Source organism: Diadema antillarum, unplaced genomic scaffold, assembly GCF_040938485.1.
Source record: "Diadema antillarum isolate AM-2024a unplaced genomic scaffold, OU_Dant_1.0 seq00001145_RagTag, whole genome shotgun sequence".
Lineage (NCBI taxonomy): Eukaryota > Metazoa > Echinodermata > Echinoidea > Diadematoida > Diadematidae > Diadema > Diadema antillarum.
Window position 1 is genome coordinate 229,718 of NW_027271957.1, and position 26,509 is coordinate 256,226.

At 37.9% G+C, this 26,509-nt stretch overlaps 1 protein-coding gene across 2 annotated transcripts in view; it reads right to left on the bottom strand.

Moving 5' to 3' along the window:
- LOC139744182 (interleukin-6 receptor subunit beta-like) overlaps positions 1 to 26,509 on the bottom strand; it is a 131,603-nt gene that overhangs the window by 26,647 nt on the left and 78,447 nt on the right. The window contains exons 6-11 of one of the 2 annotated variants that reach the window (XM_071654634.1): positions 25,223 to 25,413; positions 21,551 to 21,705; positions 16,797 to 16,977; positions 13,947 to 14,035; positions 12,995 to 13,112; positions 5,400 to 5,435 (exon numbers count right to left, since the gene is read on the bottom strand). In XM_071654634.1, the coding sequence (XP_071510735.1) occupies positions 5,400 to 5,435; positions 12,995 to 13,112; positions 13,947 to 14,035; positions 16,797 to 16,977; positions 21,551 to 21,705; positions 25,223 to 25,413 (770 nt within the window). The remainder of the gene's footprint in view (positions 1 to 5,399; positions 5,436 to 12,994; positions 13,113 to 13,946; positions 14,036 to 16,796; positions 16,978 to 21,550; positions 21,706 to 25,222; positions 25,414 to 26,509) is intronic. The other variant, XM_071654635.1, reaches the window with a different exon arrangement.

Below are 26,509 nucleotides of genomic sequence, written 5' to 3' on the forward strand. Positions count from 1 at the left end.
ACCCTAAAATCACCTCTCACTTTGAGCAACATTATTGTTAAACGTTGAGCAACATCAGTGTTAGTTTCAAACAGTAATGACAGTACATGCCTTATGTCAGGCCTGCTTATGTACCATTTCAAGAAGTGCCATATGAACTAAACCAAACATTTAAGTGCAAGCGAAGAAATATATCTCTTCCTGCATTTGCCTTGAGGTAGAAACTTCACTAAGCTTCCAGAAAAAAAGAAAAATGCTAGCAAAAGCAGTCATTACTAAAGATTATGAAACTGTTGGTATACAGCTGTACACAAGCTTTTTAATAGAAAAAGGTGGTTACCATGCAACCACATCATTGATTAGGCCTACAAATTTGGTACCTGTAGCTTTATCATCCCGTAGGACTGTGAATGTACTGTATAGTAATTTGAGTGCATTATATATTGCATTTGGTAAACCTAAACTTCCAGATGATTTAACCTTAAACTTGTGCTGAACCGAAAATCAAAAGCTAAAGCCCCCTCCACCAACAAAAAAATATAAATAAATAAATAAGATAAAATGAACCACAAAAAATGTATCCATGGACATACAGTGTACCATGGTGATGACATCATTCCCTATCAAAGGGATTGCTGCTCTTTGTTGATAACCTTTGACTTCCCAGGTGTATTGAATGACCTAAAGTCTAAAAAATTTGCCTAAGTTATGATTACTGTCATGGTAACTGACGTTACATACTGGTATATGACGTTTCGGTAACTGACGTTACACATTTTGATGTGTTCATTTGACTTTCCAGTATGCCAAGTATCCTTATTTTCTGGTATTGAAAGGAAGGCATATGGGCATACATTAGAAATCCTAAGTTACATCATACAGCTCACTTTCTTTGATGAATGAAGTTAAAAATTCCTTGTTTTTGGTAACTGACGTTACATCCATCATTGTCAAACTAATTAAAAGTTTTTATAAAATTCTTTAAAGCAACCAGCTTTTTCTTTCTATCATGTGGTAAAAGACATGTCTGGTAACTGCATACATATAAAAGATTGTTGTTTAGAGTACTGGTAAAGTGGATATACAGAGGGTAAATTATGTGACAATACACTCTTTCTCACCATTGAGTTATAGGCATATTTTGGCAGCCATTTTGAAAATCAAAATGGCCGCTTTTATTGAAAAACATAATGATTCTTAAAACTTCAACTCAAGTATTGTCTGAAAATGTATGGTGTTTGAAACAAATATCATTTTGAATTTTCGGCATCTGTGTCCTACGTACCGTGGAATTGCCCCATAGTATATATGCATATACTGACTGGCAGTGATTATCTAGGGAATTTTGGGTTCATGGGGTCAAAGGTCAAGGTAACACTTCAAAATTTTACTATATCCCTCATATTTATGCAATGCCTGCAGGATTATTTTCTTTTTAAACTTGGTGTATGCATGTTTAACCCAATAGAGATTCTCAGGGAAATGTTTCTTTTTTTGTTTTTGTTTTTTTGCCAAAAAAGTCAAAGGTCAAAAGGTCAAAGATCAAGTGAAAGTGCTGAACTTTACTTCTTCCTCCATATCTCGGAAGTGGCTCAAGTTATCTTGAAACTTAGTACATATTTATGCATGTTCTGCCTGACAAGGATTATCTTATGAATTTTAGGGTCAAAGGTCAAGGGTCAAAGGCCAGATGAAAATGGTAACAATTTACTGTCCAATACAGAAATTGCACTTTTTCTCTGTACTCAATGCATAAACTTATGAAGGGGTCAAAGTCAAGTAAAAGTCCTAAAATCCCCAAATACATGCTCTCTCATTCATCCCTACAGCAGTGTATGTCAAGGAAGGTGAACATTCAACACATTTGTGACAAACATGTCATTTCAATATTTTGCTAATTTTGTGAAAATGTAATCACACATTGTCCACATGTAGCATAGACATATTAGGAGAATCATGCATTATGGCGGAGGCATACCAGTCGCCATAGCGACATTCCTAGTTTTTTTTTTTAAATGTTGCAAGCTTACTTTAAATTGTCATAAATGTGTCTTCTATACCTCAAAGCAGGTTCAATACATTGTACCTGGTCATATACATGCATAGTTGTAAAGAAATCATTCAAGGAGTCATTGTAATCAGCCCCGGCAATACAGTGCAATTAACTCACTGATAAGAGGCCAGAGCTTTTGAATTCGTAACAGTCATTGAAGCACAGTGCAGAATGAAGGACAAAAAAAATCTCGGAAGTTCACCTCCTTGTATCTCCCTTATTTTACCACCAAATTCCTTGAAACTTCACACATATATCTAATATGGATATATCATCCTTCATATGATTTTTGGGCGAAAATGCTGATGTATCTTTGGAGATATGTGTGTTTTTCTGTTTGAGTCGACGGTAGGAAAAGGTTATGATTTTTTCCGGATATAAGTCTGCGCCTGCATGATTATATGAATTTGATTAACATATTGCTAGTATGTACAGATTGTATACACCAGACTCACTACACGTACCTGCGAAGTTCGTGTTTGCGCAGTTAGTAGTTAGGTGAAAACAAGAGCAAAAAGACAACCCAATTTAAGAGAAAATACTGGACATGCACATCTAGATCATCCTCCTGCGCATGTGTTCTCTACTGGTCAGTGCACATAACCATGTGCCAAATGATACAGAAAAGATATTTGGAACACTACCGTAAATCATATAGCAAAGTTTCATTTTTGGGCAATGAAAGAAAATGTGAAAAAATATCACTTGTTTTGAAACCAAATTTTCTGTTTTGGGAGCTAAGTTTCAATGTTATTTTCACAGGTTTATCCTCAATAAAACCCACAATAACCAACATTGTGAGTTAGAGAATAGTTTCTTCTTCAATATGCTGTATAGATTTAATCATTTGATGGCTTCTGAGGCGAGATATTGCGATTGTCCTGCAACACTTTCCCAGCAGTTTTGTGTACACAAGCTGTCTACTTTATGCAAATGAGGCTTTGAGGTCATATGCTTTTGGCGAGTTAATTACACAGTATCACCACGCCTGGTAATCATCTGCCTTTCTTCCAGGGTGAACTTTCGGCTTTACTACATGCTGAACTGACACAGGAGCAATATATTCATCAAGCAGTCACCACAGGGAGTAAAAAGTGTGGCTATTCACATACATGTACGTAGATGAAAGTCAATTGATTCTGACCCATGGATTTGATTATGACTTTAGAGGGATTATTTCCATATTTATCTCTATCATTCCAACAAAATGACATACAGTTTGTACAAATTAGACTACTTTCCCAGTTGTATGCTGAAATATGACACATTAAAGGGACTGTTTGCCATTGGGAGCAGTGATGTAAAAAATGTTCGAGATATCACATTTGATACATATGTGTAGGTCAGTTGTATCACAAAACATCCTACCATGTAAAAATTTTGCAATAAAGCCTAAAAATAAGGAGATATTACTATATTCCTCAATAAAATATAATTGTAGACAGTTTAGTCTATAAAAATTCTTAGAACAGTGCACTCCCGTTAAAATGAACACGGTTATAATAAATTCCGGTTACAATGAAATAAAAATTCACATCGCAAGATTAGCCTCTCTTTGTTTTTTATTGTTTGTTTGTTCGGTTATAACAAAATTTCAATATAACGAAAGAAAACTGCCGGTCCCGAGGACTTTGTTATATAATGGGAGTCCACTGTATAACTATAGTTCACATTTTGTATATTTAACAATACTTAACATTGATTACACTGATTCAAATTTTTACATTGGTTGTTTCTATCCCTAACTCACATTTTATAACTATTTTGAAGCACTAAAGCTGGGATTTTGTTTCATCTGCAAATGGTAAACAATGCCTTTAAACAAGAGTTTGGTGACCTTTTGCCTTCAACCTTCAGGGATGTCACCAAGTATGACAATAAAAAAAAAGCATTACTTATTAAACTCACCTTAAAGGGATCGTATAGTTTTGATTGAGGTCTAACCTCAGGTTTCTAACATTTTTTTGGTAAGAAATGAAAAAACCCATATGAAACATGAAAGAGCACGTAATTCCAAGAGGGATTAAATGTTTATTTGATGAAACTTGGCTTTGAAATGGCTGAGATATCTAAAAAAAAAAAGCAATCCTGATAAAAGGTGGTACCCACATTTTATTTGGATCACTTTGTTTTACTTTACTTTGTTTTTGGATTTCTCAGTCAATCCAAAACCAATTTTCATTTTATAAACTTTGAATTCCCTGAAGAACAGTATGCACTGTGTTATTTCTTAAGTGGTTTCTTGGTATCTTGCAAAAACTTAAAAGCCCAATTCTCATCTTCACCAATACTATACCATCCCTTTCACACCATCTGGAGTTTTAAAAAAAAAATTGACAGACATGCTGAAAACAAAAAGCCTACAGGGCTCTTTTGGGTTGGAGGCATGTGATGTGATGTACAGCTGTACATGTGAAGAACCCATGGATCTCATAAAATTGCAGGATGCTAACATTGCCTAGGTGTAATACTGATATGTGTGAAAACACACAGGTTAGCATTTGTACATACTTGCATCAAGGAATTGCAATCTATCTTTATGGACCTATAACAATTATCATCTCCTTGTATATTTTTTACACTGCCATTCAGAGCTTGTAATGCAGTCATTGGAATTTGTGATACCACAGAGAATTATCATGCAAAACAAAAAATAATGCAACTATGAGCTTACTAAAGGTGCTGCTTCCAATTTCAAGAAACATATACAATTCAAAATCATCCTTAACCCATTGAGGAAGAGTCCCGAGTATACTCGGGCAGGTGTCTATGGGAAATGTGTGTTGCAGCAAAATCAGTCCGTCCTCAACGGGTTAACCCATTGAAGATTAGTCCCAAGTATACTTGGGCAGGTGTCTGTGGGAAATGTGTGTTATAGCAAAATCAGTTTGTCCTCAATGGGTTCAGTGAAATTTTCTTTTTGTAAGAGTTCTTGCTGAGTGTAGAGTAAAAGGAGGAAGTGCCGACAGAATTGATTGAGATGATGAAACACAAGGCATAATCAATCAAGGTATCAATTATCAACATGTGCATCAACTTAATAGCAATAGGAACTAGAAAAATTGCACTTGATAAGACAGGCAGCAACTACAGCTAAAAAAGAAAAAGAAAAAAAAAAATCAATTGTAATGTCTTAAAGGGGCAACATAAAATCTTGTGAAGCAAAAAGTTATCTAAAATGCAAATCATAGAAAAACGCTCATTAAGAACAAATGTAAATAGAATAAAGTCAAAGTGACATCATAAAAACAATTCCATTGCTTCCTAAAAGTGTGTCTAAATACCTTGAAGATAAGGTATGCTTACATCATTTCATCAAATAAAAAGAAAGTGAAAAGCCAGATTGCACCTTTGCAATTTTACTTACTACGTAATGTGGTGTTTATCTCTTCTCTTTCATTTTCTATTAAAGAACATCAAATGCATAATTCAAACTTTATTAATAAGGTATCACTGAGTCCCAGAATGAGTCAAATGTTCTGTGTCCACAACAGACATGCCTTGTTTAAGGTCATGTGAATGCCACACCAAGCACATTTTGAATACATTATGTTCTTCATCTGCAAATGCAGTCCAAAGGCAGCAACATTAGTTACATTCAGACTTAAACCTCAAGGATACAGCATTGTACATGAAGCTATCTTCAAGGATAAGCTCGTAGTTAACCCACCCCTCTGATTATTCCCCAAAACACCCGAAACTGCCCGTCCACTTTTTATAGTTATATGAAATTTTTGTTTTCACATGTAGTATACATAATTTGAAAGATGTCAAAGGTCAATAAAAGTATGGTTCAGAATTGGTCTCAAAATGCTTTTTATGATTACTCCTCCTCTCAAGAATATCAACCTACAACTAACTACTGTTTTTACTAAGGACTATTCAAATGTTGCATAGCATCTTGGTTATTTGCATGAAGGGTTGCTATGTTTGCTCCATACAATATACTGATCTTTTGTTTGCATGTTACATGATTTTGTTAGAGTGTATCTACAAGGAACTTAATTGCATTTCATATGTATGACTCTTCTTGTAGACTATTGTAATGTCATGAACTCCCAGATTCACATTACTATCATATTTACTATACTGTAAAAGTGGAAATTTTCGCTTACTTCATGTTACCAGAAACTAGCGCGAAAATAAAGGCACATGAATATTTTTGTTTACTATACATACATAACTAGTAACATTATTAATGTTTTGATTCAGCGGAATTAAAAACTCACAAAATTCATCTACCTCGGCCAAGCATGAAAAATTACTTGTGCAAAAGTATCCACTTTTACAAATTACTGTAGTCCATTCTCAGGCATCTGATGGGTAAGATTCCTGTCATTCTCACTTGATCCTATCCCTTTACATTTCCAAATACAGTCACCTTTCATGAAGACTGAGCCCCTCTTTTTTGTAGCATGGTGTTTCGCGGCATATCAGGGGAGTATAAAGCTGCATTTTGCTGTTTGCAAGAAGAAGTTATATACGACTTTGATATAAAGACAGATATCATGAACAAGTAAGAAAATAAAAATTCACATGTTTTGCACGATACATAGGAATACACCCTATGAATAGAATGTGGTTCAGCTTTGTCAGCTAAAAAAAAACTGCAATTAGAATCAGAAAGCTGTGCTGAAGGCCTTTTGTATTTTCGATATATATTTTTTTTGCTTGTTAGCTGATGAAACCAGGAAGTGGTACCAGAAATACAACCCCCCCCCTTTTGAAAACGTGGCACTTTCCATGCAGTCAACTGAGGGCCTCTGCTTTTCTACATAATCACTGGACTTGCCTCAAGTACACGTCCCATTACTTACAATTTGATGAAATTAATCAGTTTTGTCCACTGACGACTAAGCCTAAAAACTGAAAGGATAAAATATTTCCCACTTTCTACTGAATAATATCATTCAGCTTGATTGATGACCTTTGACCTTGACCTTAGACCATTCAACCCTTTTAACATGTCAAGTCAAAAAAAAAAAAAACACATTATCTCAACTCTGATATATACCTACTAAGGACGAGTCCTAAGAATACTCAGGCAGGTGTCTATGGAAAATGTGTGTTATAGCTATATCAGTCTGCACTCAACTGGTTAAGGGTCTTATTGTATCTATTAACAATCTTGTCCATTTGACACTTTTTTGTTGCTACATGAAAGTATCTTCGTGCACTTGTAGCACATGTACATGGTCACACTACACATGATCTGTACATACAGCTAAATTGGCAATGCAGAGCTTGATTCTGTGTGAGGCTTAACCCTAATCCCACCGGTTTTTTTGAGGGACTTGAAACCATGGGGGGGGGGGGGGCTTTTTGCCCCCCCCCCTTCAGATCTCAGTTGGTGGACAGCGCGATCCTCGCGAAAATTTGCACTAAGGTAGAGGCAAATGTAATCTACAAGACAGTATGGTTAGATTTTTCAATTTTAATTACTGTATTTTATATTAATTAATTTATGCTAATCAATGCAAAAATATTTTTTTTTTGCCTATAAATTTCCTACATATTTCTTTGTTTGTTTGTTTTTTACTTTTTTGTTCAAAGTCTAATCACCCCATCTTCAACTTAATGTAGTACAGAGGAACAACATATTAAAACAAGGTCTGATAAAATGAGATACCTGATGGAACAACGTATTTCTGCAGGTCCCATGTCGCATATACATTGTATTGGTTTTCATCTGCGATGTAACAAAATAGCCCATTCTATATTATGAAGAAATAATTATGTCCCAAGCAGCTTGTTATAACGAGATCCCTGCATCACAAAAGGTAGGTCCAAAAAAATCTACTGAATGATTTTTCTTAATTGCTACAACAAAATCTGGAAAAGATGGATCCCCAGGAAACATAATGCCTCTAATGCCTTCGAGGTTGATGCAAATACAAATGTAGGTAAAGTGAAGATGATAAATATCATAATGACAAATTAATACTTTTGGAGGAATATGAAGAAGACAATGAATCAAAATTCTCCCCGTTGCATATGACTATAAACCTTAAAGGGGCGGTGATGGATCAATTTACTTTTCGTAATAATGTGTTGACAATAATGTGCCAATGCAAAGGGCAAGTTATATTTAGTTGTACACAAAAAACATGAAGCACTATCATAATCTCCGAAGTGCCATAGTTTTAAAGATTTTCACAGCAACTGTTACGTGTTGGGAAAAGAAGTAATTCGTTTTTTGTCCTGGAAATGCATTTTCATTGTGAAATGACAATATTTTAGTCATGGCAAAAAGGGAAAAAATAGATGTGATCACTGCATATATACTCTGCCCACGCCTGCTGCAAAGTAACTCTGCATTACTGGAAGTGCACAAGTGAACACCTCATTCATTTGCACGTAGTGTAAGGCCGCCATAAAGTCCTGACCGCTAGTGACGAAATGTTTGCATTTATATGCAATAGAAAGAACTATTTTCGATGAATATGTGCCCAAAACTAGATGTTAAAAGAACATTCACAGCTTTTTATCATACCCAATGTCGCACCAGACTTAACCCCCCCCCCCCCACCCATAAATACACAATGGAACATGAGAGTGGCTATGTAGATGACTCCACATGGGTGGTTCCAGACTTCCATTCAGAACGTACGTTCAGCATGGGAATACCAACAAACTGTCTTTAACGACCTCTTAAATATTTTGACATTAATGAATCAGTATGGGGGGGGGGGGGTGTTCAATGATACATTTTTGACGAAGACTACTTTTCCCCTCAGTGCTCTTAGAAAGTCTGATATTAGAAATATTGTAATCGCCTCTCAATGAGCCCCCACAAAATAAAAATGTTCTATTCTTGACATATCATTATAAACGTATCTACATACAAACAAGTTACTGGGTAGAGCTAATGGAAATTCAGATTGTTGTTTTTTGTTTTTGTTTTTTGCTTGTTTTTTAAAGTGGATGGCTAGTAACTGCTACAAGTGGGAATCAGTGGAAATGCTGGGGGTTGATTGTTCCAATCCTTGTGGGATTCATTTAAGAGTACATTATATATATTGTTGCGTGAAAATTGTTTACTTCAGAATGGTCTCATATTCAAGTAATGTGCAGTTTAATGCCCCGTCACTGAACAGGCATGCTAACCTGGAAACATTAAACTGCACATTACTGAATATGAGACCATTCTGAAGCAAACAATTTTCACACAACAATAGGTATATAATGTACTCTTAAATGAATCCCACAAGGATTGGAACAATCATCCCCCAGCATTCCCACTGATTCCCACTGATCAGTTACTAGCCATCCCTTTTAAGCTGACAACTTTTTGAAGAAGCTATGACAGTATATTTTCCCAGTGAGGCAAAATGGTGTCATTGTCACGCTGCTGTAACAACTGATATCTTTCCAACATATGTGGACTAATGAAATACTGATTTAAAGACAGCCAATCCCTTTGGCATGAACATTTTTGAAAAATTGGTGAGAACACTTAGGTATTGAAGAAAACACTGTTTGGAAACCTCCTGTAAATTTTGAACTCAAGAGGGTCTTTATTTGTTTAGTTAAATTGACCGTTAAGATTTGAATAAAATACTAGTCTAGTTTTACAGACCTGTGTGATGCACTTAGTTGTACATGTAGTTCACGTAAGTGGTGTGTTGTTATTTGCCATTGATAACAAAGTAAGAGAAGCTAGTGAATTCTTCTTTTCTGACAGCTTTAACATGCATATCTGTTGTTCGAAGTATAAGTATCATATTACAACTACAGGAGGATTAATGTATGCAGCTGTACCTAGTACACAGAATACGTTACGGTGAGCGTTTGGTGCATTATTTGAATTTGAATGGCTAACAACCTTCAAATATCACAGAAATGTTATAGATTTACATTAGTCTTGTCATTCTGGTGGAATATATCATGTTCTGTGCTATTTGGGAAGGAATGCAAAAGGAAAGGGCCATCTTTAAAGGGGGGTTGAGGAAATGAACACGACAAAAATAGGCATTTGTTCCAAGCTCACTGCCACTGCCATGAACTACCCTAAGCTCAGCTCATAGTGTCATTACCCTTTTCAGCAGTAGGCGATGGTACAACTGTAGGTGGTACTTCATGGTCCCTTATTTTCACTTGCTAATGTATATCATAATGCAGATGGAATAATGTTATGCAGAGCTACTGCAAGAAATTCTACTTGTTCCGACACACTTTCCCTCTGCAAAACTACATGTACCTCCCTTACTAACCATGCAACACAAATTTCCTACAGATTCTTGAACAAAGAAAATAACTACCAACAGCCTACTATAAGACACTTTAATATTTCAAGCTGAGTATCTTTAATGCCGAGGAATGGCCAAATGAAGAAATGTTTCCAGCTGTCCGTTATGTTAATTATCATGTACCTCTTCTCCATAAAATAAGCAAAAGTTAAGAAAAAGTTAGCATTAAACTAGAGCATTCGCAATCGAGCACATGTATCCCCCGAACCCGTCTCCCATACCCCATCTGGATTACTTTTTAGGCCAGAATGTTGTGTATTATAATAATAATAATGATAATGATAATAATAATAATAATAATAATAATAATAATACTAATAATAATAATAATAATAATAATAATAATAATAATAATAATAATAATAATGATAATAATAATAATAATAATAATAATAATAATATATCAATTTAAAAAGCGCAAAACCAACAGACATATATTCTTCTGCGCTGCAAAAGCTTCTGATGTTAAATGAAAAGATGTGTTTTGAGTCGGGACTTAAGGACTGCTACTGTTGGGGATTCCAGACTTCTAATGGTAGATCATTCCAGAGTTTGGGAGCTGCACAGGCAAATGCTTTGTCTCCCAATGTTACTTTTGTTTTACATGTTGGCATCTGTAAAAGAAGAGTGTCCTTAGAACTGTGCAAATTATGAGTATGTCGATGAGATTTAAACACTAATAATTCAGGTATATAACTGGGGGCTTGACCGATAAGTGACTTCTATACAATCAACAAGATCTTAAACAATATTCGTTTACAAAACGGAAGCCAGTGCAAATCTTTCAGAAGAGGAGTAATCCTTGAAAACCTAGGTTTATTACAAATAAGCCTTGCACAGGAGTTTTGGACTCGCTGCAGGCGCCCAACTTGAGAATCAGGGAGTCCATATAATAACCCATTACAATAATCCAATTTACTAACAATACATGCTTGGACAATCATTTTCATACTGTTCTCATCAAAATATTTCCTGATACGTCTAAGGCTATATATCATATGGTATGATGATTTACACACATTTGTGATGTGTGCTTCCATGTTGGCAACTGTCGCAGGATACAATAAAATCCGACGAGAAATGAGGCTAGTATATATAGCATATACAAGGAATATGACATGTCATCCTATAAAAGTTTGAACAATGAAAGCGCTGGCAATGAAAACTTTTGTTACCTAGAATAACTCCCAATAAACCTCCATGGCAAGTTTGAATAAAATCTGACAAGAAATGTGGCTCATACAGCATATGAGGATACAAGAAATGTGACATGGCCTCCAAGTCGGAACACTGAGGGCGCCGTCACCACAAACTGTTGTGTCCTTCATGTAGAATGACCAACCATACACCTCTTTAGCAAGTCTGAGTAAAATCCAGTAACAATCAAGTTATTGCCTAAATAAGCATGCATTTTTACAAATTTTGACATGATCAGGGTGACCTTTGACCCTGTAAAAAGTGGAACAGTGAGGGCAGCATTATCAATAGGTGCAGGTGTACAGATTTGACTATGATACATTTACATACCAAATTTGAAAAAAATCGGTCAAGAAACAAGGCCAACGTCGCACACAGAAGCAGACCCTGTTAAATTTACATTTCCATGTATAAAGACAGAACAAGCGAGGGTGCCACCACCAAAGTAGGCATCTTCATTTCACTATAATGCACCATTTTGCCAAGTTTGAAGAAAATCTGATAAGAAATGTGGCTGATAGAGCACACACAAGAAATGTGCATTGGCATCCAAGTCGGAACACTGAGGGCGCCGTCACCACAAACTGTTGTGTCCTTCATGTAGAATGACCACCCATACATCTCCTTAGCAAGTCTGAATAAAATCCATTGAGTAACAATCAAGTTATTGCATAAATAGGAACTTCTGCAAATTTTGACATGATCAGGGTGAACTTTGACCCTGTAAAAGGTGGAACAGTGAGGGCAGCATTATCAATAGGTATAGGTGTATAGATTTGACTATGATACATTTACATACCAAATTTGAAAAAAATTGGTCAAGAAACAAGGCCAGCGGCGCACACACAAGCAGACCATGTTAAAATTTGCCTTTTCACGTATAAAGACGGAACAAGCGAGGGCGCCACCACCAAAAACAAAATAGACATCTTCATTTCACTATAATGCACCTTTTTGCCAAGTTTGCAGAAAATCTGAAATTTACATACCAAATTTGAAAAAAAATTAGTCAAGAAACAAGGCCAGCGTCGCACACACAAGCAGACCCTGTTAAATTTACCTTTTCATGTATAAAGACGGAACAAGCAAGGGTGCCACCACCAAAAACAATATAGGCATCTTCATTTCACTATAATGCACCTTTTTGCCAAGTTTAAAGAAAATCTGACAAGAAATGTGGCTGATAGAGCACACGCAAGAAAATTTTCATGTATAAAAACAGAACAAGCGAGGGCGCCATCACCAAAAACAATAGGCTTCTTCGTCTTACCATAATACACCTTCATGCCAAATTTGAAGATGATCAAAAAAGAACTGCAGCCAGTAGAGCGCTCACAAGAAAATCTCTGCGGCGGACGCGGACGCAGCGCAACGAGGCCAAATCCATAGTATCCTCCGAACTCTCTTCGAGGGATACAATAAGCTATTCTTTGCTAATTGCAGAGGATATTTCCTTGAGTCAAATAAAGAAAAGTGATATAACATCAATCTAACAACCTGTCAAGCATATACATACCTTCTATACGAAGAGTGTGGGCTTTGGTGTTTTCACTAATATGCACAGTGCCATTTCGAAAAGAAATGCTGATACGATAGCCAAATCCACTGCCGTAGTGGTCTGATTCTGGCATCTCCTAAAAAAAGTGTAAGAAATGAACATTTGGTAACTGTTTGACAAAAGGCATGTAAATTCCTCACAATAATGACCACAAAAACATTGAAATATCTAAATGTTTCATGCCACACCATAGATACATACACTGGTGTACATAACAGTAAAATGTTTCTGCTTGGAGTCTAAGACGATATTGGTTCACAAGAGTAATGATTAAGGAAACACTGTCAAAGACGGTTAACAAATTTTTACCCATAGAGTGGCTTTGTCAAGTTAATGGCAGATTTTATTTTGAAGATGGTATAAATCAAAATAAAGGATGCATCATCACTGGTAGCATGCCCATTACAATTTGCACACATACGCAGTATATAAAATTGGATGTCACAAAGAATACTATAAAGAAGGAAGGAAAAATACAAGCACACAAAATAAAATGTCACAAAGAATACTAATAAAGCAGGGGAAAACATGTCACAATAGAAGCTAGTGGAAGATCACAGATGAGGATAGAGGGAGGAGAAAATGAGAATAGAAAAGAAGATACAATAGAAATACACATACCATATTTGGGTTTCATTCTCCTTTAAAGTTGCGTAACCTTTAAATGTGAGGCTGTGAGTCAAATCTAACTAGTGCATCTTTACCTCCTGAAACATCCACTGAACAATTTTCTTCAAATTGCAATAATGAGCTCTGTGTGGGACAGATGAATGAACAACACAAAAAACATACTGCCTCTGGCACTCATAGAGGCAGAGGTTTAAAATTATCATTGCCCCGGTTAAATATCTCCACTAACAATTTTGTTTTCTCTCCATCCCTGATCATGTACAAAAGAAACAATACTTACATGCCATTCTATATATACGATTCTCTTGTATGCGTTTGTTTGATCATCATTGACATGAATCTCAAAACCTGTGATGGGGGCACTTGGAACTGTGGAGAAACCATTTTTGAAGAATAATTTTCAGTCATATCAAACAACAGGGATAATTGTTTACTTGACAGTTTGTCATTAACTAGGAAAGTGAAAAGCTAAAATGAGACCCTAGCTTGCCGAGATATAGCACATTTTCATGATCAATGTCACCAAAAATGATAATTTCCAATAACCGAGTCCTATCCAAACTTCCATACCCTGGAATGCTATGTAATATACAGAGTGTGTGTGTGTGTGTGTGTGTGTATATGTGTGTGTATATATATATATATATATATATATATATATATATAAGTATTGGAACAAGTTCACTCGATTGACAGCAGGTTCATCCGTATTTATTGCTACTCGGAGTTTCATGCCACCTCGATGAGGCGCAATCGTCAGGCAATCGCCTGACGATTGCGCCTCATGGAGGTGGCATGAAACTCCGAGTAGCAATAAATACGGATGAACCTGCTGTCAACCGAGTGAACTTGTTCCAATACTTCTGTCTAAAGCTCTTCCTTTGAGGATATCGAGCACTCTTCATAGAAGGATAGAATCACCAGGTGTCTATATATATATATATACATATATATGTAAATATAAAGTAGGTCCTATGTAAAGCAAAGTATGACTTCCAAGTGTCCTAGATAAGGCTTTAGAGTGGTAGGTCAAATACATCAAATCCGTGGGTGTGATGAAATAATGGCTTTGTTTATTCTGCAACAGCTATGAACTTTATAGACTTGCCATAAAAATGATATCCTTCTCAAAGGATATCAATGATAAACAAAAAGTGAGTTACCTCGAACCCACTTAAGAGTGTACGATTAATTTCAGCTGATGTAATGTTTGAGCTAAATACTAGCTACAACATCAGAAAAGGAAAAAACATTGTGTCAATTCTTATTCCACTGGCAAAACCCTCAGGAAGCACTAATCTTTAATCTGTAACATATGAAAAGCGGTAGAAGTTTAATTGAAATATAACATTCAATGAAAAACCAATGGAAATTCTGTCTCACAAGATGGTAATTTTGGCAGTACAGTGCACTCCCGTTACAACGAACACGGTTATAACAAAATTTCGTTATAACGAAGCAAAACTTCTGGTCCCAAAATTTTTGGCATAAAAGTTTATGGTACAACATTCACTTATAACGAACACGGTTATAGCGAAATTTTCGTTATAATGGGGTCTTTTCCGAGGGCCACTAACAAAGAAAAACAAAAGAAATGTGCTCCGTTATAACGAAATGTGGATCGCTTCCGAAAATACGTAGTGGAACAAGCATTTATAGCGTCTCTGCAAGAACGAATACTTCACATCACTGTGTGTTTTTTCCGCGTGTCACGCACAGTCTCTGAGGGGAACTTGCGTTATTGTAATACAATCATCTGAAATCAATTAAGGTTTGTTTTATTGTTCCGAAGGTTCCTTATTACAAAACACACAGATTCTGATACACCTAAATGTCCGTTAGTTCGGAAATGAAAGAGGGTTGTTATTACGAACATTTTGGCGTTATTCCAAAGGTTTGTTATTAATAAGGTTCATTAATCCGACAAAAAAATATGGTTCTTATTTCGACGGTTCATTAGTCTGAAAATGATAGGAATTCCAAACATTCACTAATCCGAACATAAAAAAAATCAATCAGCTGACTGTGAGTGCTACTGGTAGACACACGGAAGACTGGTGCCTAGCGGTGCGACATTGCCGTTGCTCCCTGTAGCTCTAGATGTTCTTGGTGAGCTACATGTACACCCATAGTTGTGTGAAATATTAATAGTTTGCAAAGCTAAGAATGTGATTCTTGTGATTCTTGCGTAATTGTGTGCTTGGTAAATTTAGTTTGTGTTTCGACGCGTTTCTCCACATGACGTGTACGAGTATTATGCAAATGCATACACAGTATTCTGTAGACACACCACGGTCATCCACACGCAATGTACATTCAGCACGCATGTTCTGCAACCCTGTGTTGCACTCGATTACGTACTGGTATTTTCTTTTTGTTTTTATGGTGATTGGTGATTTAATTGTCCACCAGAAAACAGTGTTGAAAGAAGAACAACGATTTTCATTCAATTCATTCATGTTAAAGTCAATTCAATTCCAATATTGACAAGCATGCAAACAATCGGTAGGCACTATAACAGATACCATGTTGAACAGCAATAACGTCGGATAAGTCAAAGAAAATTCGACGCACACGGACCTCGAAGTTCACGTACGTCGAACCATTTTCTTCAGTCCCGACTAATTCGAGGTATGCGAGGTTGACTGTATATCTAAATTATATGAACTTTCAGAAAAACGAATCTTCAGAAGTGTGAAGCTTCAAATGAACAAACCTTTGGAATCCCGGGAAAGGCAAAACTTCGGAATAAGGAGCCTTCGGAGTAACGAACTTTACTAAGAAACGAACCTTTGAAATAGCGAACTGTAACCGAATCCTAAACCATCATTTTCTATACATGCGTGACAATAAAACAACTTTATGCTCTCTTTTAAATGTAATATTCAAATGAAATTAAAAAGATACCATCCCATTTCACATAGCTTTCCAGTGTATGATGAGTATTCAACAAAAAGAATATGATATATGCGTGGTTTCCTTGTTTTGGTTATATATATTGTATTTGTTCGGTTATAATGAAATTTCGTTATAACGAAAGAAAACTGCTGGTTCCAAGCATTTCGTTATAACGGGAGTGCACTGTAGTTTCAATCAGACACAAGACTGCAGTTTCACTATTTTGACTGACCTTCTGCTCGAGTTCTCTGATGCATCTCTTGTGACCATTCCCCAAAGACATCTGCACCACTGGTATCTGCTAATGGTGATACTAAAATATCATAGGCACACCTCATACGCACAGTATACTCCGTGTACGGTCGGAGAGGACGGATAATCTTTGATAGGCCACTAATATAGTCGTGGGATATCTGCAGATAGATGGAAGGAAAAAAAAAAACATATTTTAGCAATACATGCAGTGGAATCATGAGCCAGGTTGGCTCAATCTGAAATTTTCACAACCACCATATTACAGCTAAATGTATAGTGTACATGTACATGAACAAGGTATTAATTCACCAACTCTGCAATATCAAGCATGTGAACTTCAATCCTCATTGTTGTTGAAGAGAAACACTGATCATCAGTTCCAAATAACAAGAAACCCGAGGGCCTCACAGTCACCCAAGTATTGCAAGTTCAATATCCATGCATTCTTGCAGATTCTTACCTGAGAACATTGCATGCTTGTGAGGGGAAGGGGGGCAGCTTTGAGTGTTTCCATGCGGGCATGACGTCTTTTTGCATATTTCCATCACACTGGTAAAAACAGCTGCCAAGTACACTGTATTTAGAAAATTTGACTAAGCACAGGCCTCGAATTAACCGACGGCCACCGACGGACATGGCCGTCGGTGCCCCTCTCGTTGGCCGCAATGCCTTTTTTTCCTTGATCAAAGTTACGGCCCCAAAAAATGTGCCCTTTTTCTTGTGGCCGTGGTGCCCTTTTAGAATGAAAGTTATTATTTATGACGTATAATATGCCCTTTCTCAAAGTCTACACTTTAATAAGCTTGAACAACTTTCCTGATCTCAAATATCATACCTTCAGTTCACTCGCGTCCCAATATATCTGATTCAAACTCAAAGTATCTTTCCGAGATACGAGACGACGTGTAGAAGTCTATGTACATGTACGCCCGACCGGCTTTTACTGTCCCGACTGCCTCCGCAGCGTAGCGACCATAGAGTTACTAGCTAGGCAGTGGCGGGCCAGAGCAAGTGGTCGCAAGCCATGCTAAAAAATGCCAGGCCTGTCGGACGGCTGCGAGCATTGCCATCTCTCTCGCTCTGCATCGCTGCCCGCATGCTCAAAGCAAAATGGCGCCGGAAGTGCTCCAAAGCGAGCGCGGCGTACGCGTTGAGAACGTACTGTATTACCACAGAACCTACATCGTATTGCGTATGGCCTACTGCCTAACGTTGTCTGCTGCGGAGAGATCTTATGCGTGTGTGCGCTGCTGGAGTGTAGCAGCACGGTCGATAGCATACAGCTCTATGGGGCATTCACATCACGTATAAACACCCAACATGCCCTTTCCAATGTGGCCTTGGTGCCCCTCTGACTGACCTAAGTGCCCTGGCCTCTTGGAAAAAGTGCCCTTTTCTAAATGGCCTTGCCCCTCCAAAATCCTATTTCGAGGCCTGTAAGCAGTTGAAAAAAAACAGAAAAAATTGCCCCCCCCCCATTTAATCCCCACCTGACCCCCTGGATCTACATTGTACAATTAATAACCTTGGAAGTGCACTCACTATATGTATTTACTCAAGAGTATTTCCAGTTGTAAAGATTTGTATAGATTCCTTAATTTCAGGGTTTTGTCAGTCCTCTCCCCTCCGCCCCCCCCCTCGGGGAATTCTGTTTATCTTAACAAATGATGCATCACACATTACCTCACGTTCACTCGAGGACAGCTGCAGAGAAGTGCATGCACTATGTGTGTGCGTGTACATAGTCATTCCCATGCCACTGCATGTTATACTATGCATGCATGGTACGCTGTGCTAGCAATAGCGTGTGCTTCAGTGCAGTGCAGTGCAGTGGCTAGCTTTCATGTGTGGCTTAATTTCCCACTTTTTGGCAACCCCGGGTACAACCTTAAAAAAAATTAATAATTACATCAGAATGGCTGATTTTCATTTGATACCCTAGGGTACCATTTATGTCATCAAATATATATTCTATCACCGAATTGATACTACCTGCCAAGTTTGATAAAAATGTGACCATCAAGAAGATGATTAAAATGTACAATGAGGGCCCCAATTTGGACCCTCCCCCTCCCCAGGGGCTCCAAGGGGGCACTTCTAAGTCCACCATAAACAAACTTGAAACAACAACCAGTAATGTACTTAATCACGGCATTATCTTAGCTCTATCACTTCTGGTTCTGGAGAAGAAGATTTTTGAAGATTCTTTAATTTCGGCTATTTGGGCTTCCAAGGGCCCCCCACAGGGAGTCCTGGAGGGAGTATGGTGCCCATTCAAACAAATTGAGATCTTATCCCCCAAGGGATGCTACCTGCCAAGTTTGGTGAAAATCCATCACGTTGTTTTCAAGAAGATGGAAATGTACAATTTAGGCCCACATTTGGATCCCTCCCCTAGCTCCAAGGTGGGCTTCCCTGCATCTGCCATGAACAAACTTGAAACTACAGTCATCAATGTACTAACTCATAGTATTAACTTACATGTAGCTCTATCACTTCTGGTTCTAGAGAAGAAGGCTTTTAAATATTCCTTTATTTGGGGGTTTGAGCCGTTAAAGGGTTTCAAGAAGATGAAAATGTAAATGTTCATGCAAGACGGACAAAAGACAACAGATGATGGAAGACGGACGTCGAATGAAGAGTAATCGCAACAGTTCCTCTAATCCTGCAACCATGATAGTATTCAGCTGGATTTAAAAAACCAAGGTAACTCTTTAATATAATTATGATTTTTGACTCATTGCCCTCACACTACCAATTATGAATTAAATGTTTTTGAAAAAATTGTTCGGAGCATACTTGTATGCCAGGTGAAGATAGATCCCTTTCAGTTTGCATGAGACCAGGCAAACAAAGGTGTAGAAGATGCACTCCTATGACTCTTTGTCATACAATTTGCATGTCCTTGTCACGTGTGCATTAGACATAACAGAAAACATACAAACACACTTAAGTTTGCATATCTTTCTTCAAATTGTACATACCATTGACCAAAGCTGTCCAATGAATAAACTTGTGGTTATGAGAGTTCATCCAGTACTGTGCACATGAATTTTGAACTTCTCACTTAATAGTCCAAAACAAGGAGTCAAAAGTAATGACACATTTCAGATGCAATTGCCAACAATGGAACTGCCACGAAAGGTCTCACTTTCACCCAGGCGTGGAAGTTCACCTTTCATGCATTCTTGCAGACTATTACCAAAGGACAAGCAAACTTTGGGGGGGGGGGGACAGGTTTGAGGGCCCCTCACGGAGGGGTATGGTGTTCGTTTGTATCACACTGGCAAAGATACCTGCCAAGTTTGTCGAATATGTCAATGTGGTGGAAGCATGGTGCGCATTTGTATTTACTGTCACCCTGGTGATAATACCAGCCAAGTCTGCAAGTTTGGTAAAAATTTGAATATGTGTGTTTGAGAGAAAGATGTGAAAATTAGGCCCCAATTTGGTCCCCCTGCACATCAAATCACCATTTGAATCACGCTTTTTGTGCTCTTCTTCTCTCTCTTTTTTTAAAATTTTGCAATCTTGATCAAAATTGCGCTTAGCGTTTAGAAACGTTGTCATAAGCACTTTATAATGATATTTATTATCATTATAAAATTGCACTGCTTCACAAAGGGAAAATTGTGAATCAATTTGCACCAGTTTGAGTGAGGCCAAACTGTGCATGAGGGAACCTTAGAGTTTGACCTCACTTTCTGTCTTCCTATTTCAGGATACAAATATCTTTTAAAAACTCTCAATGGACTAAAAATATTTGACATTGCTGTTTTCAGGAAGCTGATGATCACAATGGGAAAAAGGAAAATGGACGTCCAATCGCTCTTTTAATCTAGACAGAATTTTCTTTCAAAACATGATGTACATAGAGTGTAACTTCTCCTCTTTACTTTATCAGGTAAAACATAATGCAATTCATTCACATAGTTGCATGACTGTCTTCTCAAGTCATTGATAAGATGTACAGAATATCTCTTGCATTACCACCTTTACCTCTACACTTACCCATGCAAGTTCACTGCTAACAGTAACACTGATGGTGTGAACAATGTGGTATGCTTTGATACATGGTGGACTTGTAAGATGAGATCTTGGGTCCAATCATTGTCTTCCTCTATTATCTTTGGACAAGATATTCATCCTGACAGAAGTGTTTGAATGGATGTATGTTACTACTTGGGGCAATAAAACTGGCAGAATCTCTGAGAGAGTAGTGTTCACAAGAAAGAGGCCACCCTGCTTTGATGAGGCTGCATTGATATTATCTGCATGCAGCACGTTATAGGATGGTCCATGAGGGGTTTAAGCTTTCACTGCAACATGTTCAAATTCTTATGCAACATCCTCCAAAATTGGTGATATGCTCAAAATAAAATGAAATCAAACATATAAGAAACCTCTGCAAACTTTAAGAAACATCAAACTACCAATGGTACTTTAAAAATTTGTGCTCAAAACATGAGACAGAACATTGATCGTAAGCAGCACAAGGGGAAATAAGTCATGAAATATAGTGCACTATGCACTCATGATGTACATACAATTCTCACACTCAGAGCTTGCAACATTCTCAAATTTCAAGTTGTGGACCACCCTGGGTCTGCCAGGATAATCTAAACAACAACCATTTCATGGATGAATAGTATTGTAGATGTTTACAGAACTACCATCCTCTTATCCCAACAACTGAAGCAAATACCAGCCAATCAAGAGACAAATACTCACATCTTCCCACTCGGAGCTATCTTTGATTTGATACTGTATCCAGTACTCAAGACCATAAAGAGAGTTCCAGTCGTCGGGGGTGCTCCAATTCACTTCAAGTTGCCCATTTTCACTTGGTTGGCCCACTCTAATGTCAGCAGGAGGTTTGGGCCGAACTGAATATAAACAGGCATGGAAAAAAAGGTGGTAATGACCCATCAACTGTTGGTTAATGTAGTGAATTAATTAAGTTCTGAAATTGAGCAATAAGCATCAAAGACACATGACTATGACAGCTTTTGTGTTGAATTTCTTAATTGACTTTGATATGCTACATGTAGAGCAAGGCTTTGCACTGACACCAAGAAATGACTGCTACTGGGTTATTTGAGACCAATCACTTAAACTTAAGTGCAAATATATTTGTGGTACACAGTTTCATTACTCTTCGCAATGCTGCACACTGGCACTCGTCTGATGGTCCAGGACTAGTCAAAATCCCTATCGGACCAGTAACTTTTTTTAGGAATGGACCAGTAAAAAATGGAAAAACTGGGTACCTACTGGTCCCACAGACAGGTCGGACCAGTAGAAAAAATGGATTAAAGTGCAGCCCTGCTCTTTGCAAATTAAAGCTACTTTTGGCTGAACATGAATTCTGCAACTTGTGAAAATAATTTTGCAATTTTCTCTGCAGATTTTGAATGGGTGGAGTTATGTACTTTGGCAGTGATGCCTCCCTAGTATGTGTGTGAATGTGTATGTGTGTGTGTGTGTGTGTGTGTGTGTGTGTGTGTTTTTGCTCACCAAAGTACAATTAGTAGAATCCACTGAGTGCATTTGTGTATGTGGTACCATGTACTACACATGGACATTCATCGCTCGTTAATTAATTCGTGCACCTGTTTCTGTCAAAAGCGTCACAAAACATTTTGAACATGCTTTCCTGCTTTGATCCAGTGCTGTCCACCGACAGCCAGCATGGATAAAAACAAGACGGCGCTTTGAGAAATCTAAAAACTACGTGCGCAGAAGATAATAACTCTCTTAAATCAAGAAAAATGCATGTGCAGTTGTAGTGCATATTGCGCAATCATCGCTAAAGCAATTTCATTTGCGAAATGCAAGTACTTTACAAGAAAAAGCAAGTGATTAAGCAGTTTGACTGTGATTTGTAATCTATTTTTCCCCATTTGTCGCACATTGATTCAGAGTAAACATGGGCAGTGACAGTAGACGACATGCTTGTCTTGCCATTCAGGGATGTGACATGCATGGCCGCAAGTGGCCGCTTCAGTAATTACAAATTTGTGACGCAAAATTTTCCTTGTTTCAGGTTTGCTGCTCTCCATCATTGGTGTTTATTCAAAGGCAGTTGAGTCTGAAGAGGCACCTCAGCCAAATAGGACCGAACTGAGGGAAACCGGGTTCTTTTGTCAGTGATGATGCACGATTACACAATCGTCATTGTCCAAACGTCTGAATGTACTCATTAAGATGCACATAATCAGGTGGCGGTGGTGAACATTGGATCAAAGAAAGACCTCCATTCATGGTCCATATGTGTAGTAGGTCCATGGTGGTACAAAGTTTCCTTGCAGACGGTACATTCCAACAGACTACACAGTATTATATTCTTTCTGGTCAGTTTATTCTGTCTTTATTTGTTACAAACTCAAAAAGCTGCATCACTTCGGTGATCCCTCGCATTTATCCCCAAGTTGAATTATCCTTCGGGTTTATGCCAGGTTCAAGTGTGTGCGTGTGTGTTACACACAAACACACTGCTATAGCTTCTGACCACCCGAGCATTGAGAATTAAGGGTTTCTGGGACGAACACTGTACTAGGGCTTTCTATAGCTCAGTCGGTAGAGCACCGGTCTAGCAATCCGGAGGTCTCGGGTTCGAATCCTGATGGAATCCCATTTTCTTTGCTCACTTTTCCACTAATAATTTATATTCTTTCTGGTCAGTTTATTCTGTCTTTATTTGTTACAAACTCAAAAAGCTGCATCACTTCGGTGATCCCTCGCATTTATCCCCAAGTTGAATTATCCTTCGGGTTTATGCCAGGTTCAAGTGTGTGCGTGTGTGTTACACACAAACACACTGCTATAGCTTCTGACCACCCGAGCATTGAGAATTAAGGGTTTCTGGGACGAACACTGTACTAGGGCTTTCTATAGCTCAGTCGGTAGAGCACCGGTCTAGCAATCCGGAGGTCTCGGGTTCGAATCCCGATGGAATCCCATTTTCTTTGCTCACTTTTCCACTAATAATTTATATTCTTTCTGGTCAGTTTATTCTGTCTTTATTTGTTAGACTACACAGTACATAAATGTTCGTGCATGGAAATGGCAAATCGAATTCTGACTTTTCTGTGAATTGGAAGAAAACATGCAAGTAAACAATAGTGCAGAGCAAATTCAAGAACCAATGGATATGTATCAGGGGCAGATCCAGGAATTCCGTGGGGGGGCACAAACAATATTTCTGGTGCTACATCCGGGTTTCATCTCCTTTTTTTTTTTTAATTTCTTTTGTTTTAACATCAAATAAAGAGGGGACGTGCCCGGTGCACTCCCTTATGGATCCGCCACTGTGTATTTGCACCGCTCAGCTCCAAAAATCAACTGCAAGAAAATATAAACATTTTACAGTAGCTACTAATGAAATTTCCAACACGTACTGCATAAGCCATACATATATAGTGAGTCTAATTTTTCTTGAAATGGGACTTACTGACAATTTCGCAAATGATTAATATTGTGATTGTGGAGTACTGTGCTGAACAGAGAAATGTATGCGTGTATGTCACATTCATGATAGGACCAGTTAATATTTTTGCATGTTTTTAAAGTCCCAAATAAGCACCTGACACACAAAATTTGCAAAAACAAAACCTTGCAAAGTATGTACAGTAGTCAATCTAACACACATACCATATACAAAGCAATTTGGAAAATTGACTGTCAAAATGAGTCACAAGTCGCACCAGGAATTTCCATGCATTGGGCAAAAAAAGGATGGAAAAGCACTCTCGGGGTCAATTTTTTTTGCACCTTTTTTAGGGTAACATGCAGCCACAAAATCGGACATGGCTTTGTATCAATATGCCCAGACGTTACAAATTTTCTCTCAAAAGTTGCACAAGTCTTGAACAACAACAAAAAAAATGTCAAAAAGTCTCATTATGACGCCTTCTTGTGTTGTCGAATTATTGCACGAAACATCACCTGGGCCTTTTAGGGTTAAGTGTACCTAAAGTAAATCTAAATTAAACGATTGGACTTGTGTTCTTTCCTGCTGAAGAGGTAGCAATGGACAGGATCTTGATCTTCACCATGCATTTTCAAGAACAAGATGAAAATGTAAAAATTGGCCCCAATTTTTACATTAGGATCTTGATCTTCACCATGCATTTTCAGGAACAAGATGAAAATGTAAAAATTGGCCTCCAATTTGACCTCCCCGTTTCTACACAACTTGATTTTTCAGATTCCTTAATTTGGGGCTATGGGGTCCCTCTGGCTGCCCTAAGTGGGGCATGGTGCCCATTTGTACAATTATATATCCTAGTGATAATACCTGCCAAGTTTGGAGAAAATTTGACTGTGCAGTTTCAAAAATAATATAAAAATATGAAAATCAAGCCTAAATTAAGACCACACTTCTCTCTGAAGACCACTCACCTTTTGTAAATGGATTGAATTCCTGGTCCAAACTGGTGAGAGCACTCCCTAACTGGTTTTCAGTCACAACCCAAACTGGAGTCCTGTGTCCCTGGTTATCAATGGTGCAGTGATTTGGTTTGCCTTGTTGTTGCTGCGTTTCATGACCACATGAGATGTTCTCCTTCTCTGAGTTGGAATGGGGATTTATCCTTCAAAACAAAATAAAACAAAGAAACAAAAATGCACCACAAATGAATCACAGGCACTATGGCTACCTTTCCACCACAGCCATAAACACCAAAGCTTGTTTCTGTGACAGGAAGGTGGGAAAGATATGGAGTAGACTCTCAAAGAAGCTTCTGTAGGGCCCTTCACAAACACAGTCTAGGCTATAAAAAAAATGGGAAAAAATGAATTTAATTTCCACCATTCACACATGGCTAGAAAACTTATTTAGATGCATGTGAAGCATTTATGATTTCTAAAGTTACATCCTGGTTTAAAACAAAGGTTTTTACATACATGTAGTGTGTGAGAATGGCATGTTCACACACACTGCACAATGTATATCATTGAGGTTTTTCTTTTTTTTAAAACCAAGATCCCATCACCACTGCACTGTTGCGCATTGCTTTATCAGTTGCATTTACTCACAGCTGATTCTTACAACTTTGTGACAATTGATTTGTGCAACCTAATGCGATGTTAACTCTTGTGGACAATAGAAAGTAATCAGTAACTCTTGCAATAAGCAATGCCATGCAATAATTAGCCCTGCTTGACTTTTTTGAAACTCTTGCAATAATCTGCCATGTGCAGCATGTGTGAACATCATGCAAAGAACATAATGCCACTTGTCACACTGGATCCACACACTTGGTTGCCTGGGGTCACGCTTCAGTCATTATTTAGGCATGTGCAGTCTGGGGCTTCAATGTGCTTGAAGCCCAAGATCAAGTTCAAGCATAGGTTTCCCTTTTGGGTTAGGCCTAAGTAGGCTATGAAGATCTTATAAGCCATTACCTTCAAGAGTCAAATTACAGAAATTCTTACATTGGGGACTGCATGTTTCCCCATTCTGCAGTCTGTGCCCCTTCCCAGCATCATAGGTCCAACAAGAATATTTGACTAGCCCTCAATTTCAAGGCTTACATCCTTGGGCATGTCATCTGATGATTACAAGCCACCAAGACCCAAACAGCAAAGCAAGCAGAGGGCAATCCCAAGCCCTCAAGGTCTGGCTTCAGTGAATGAGGGCAATGCCTGGCTAGCAGGCGTATCTCACACCCGAGTGTCGCAAGTAAA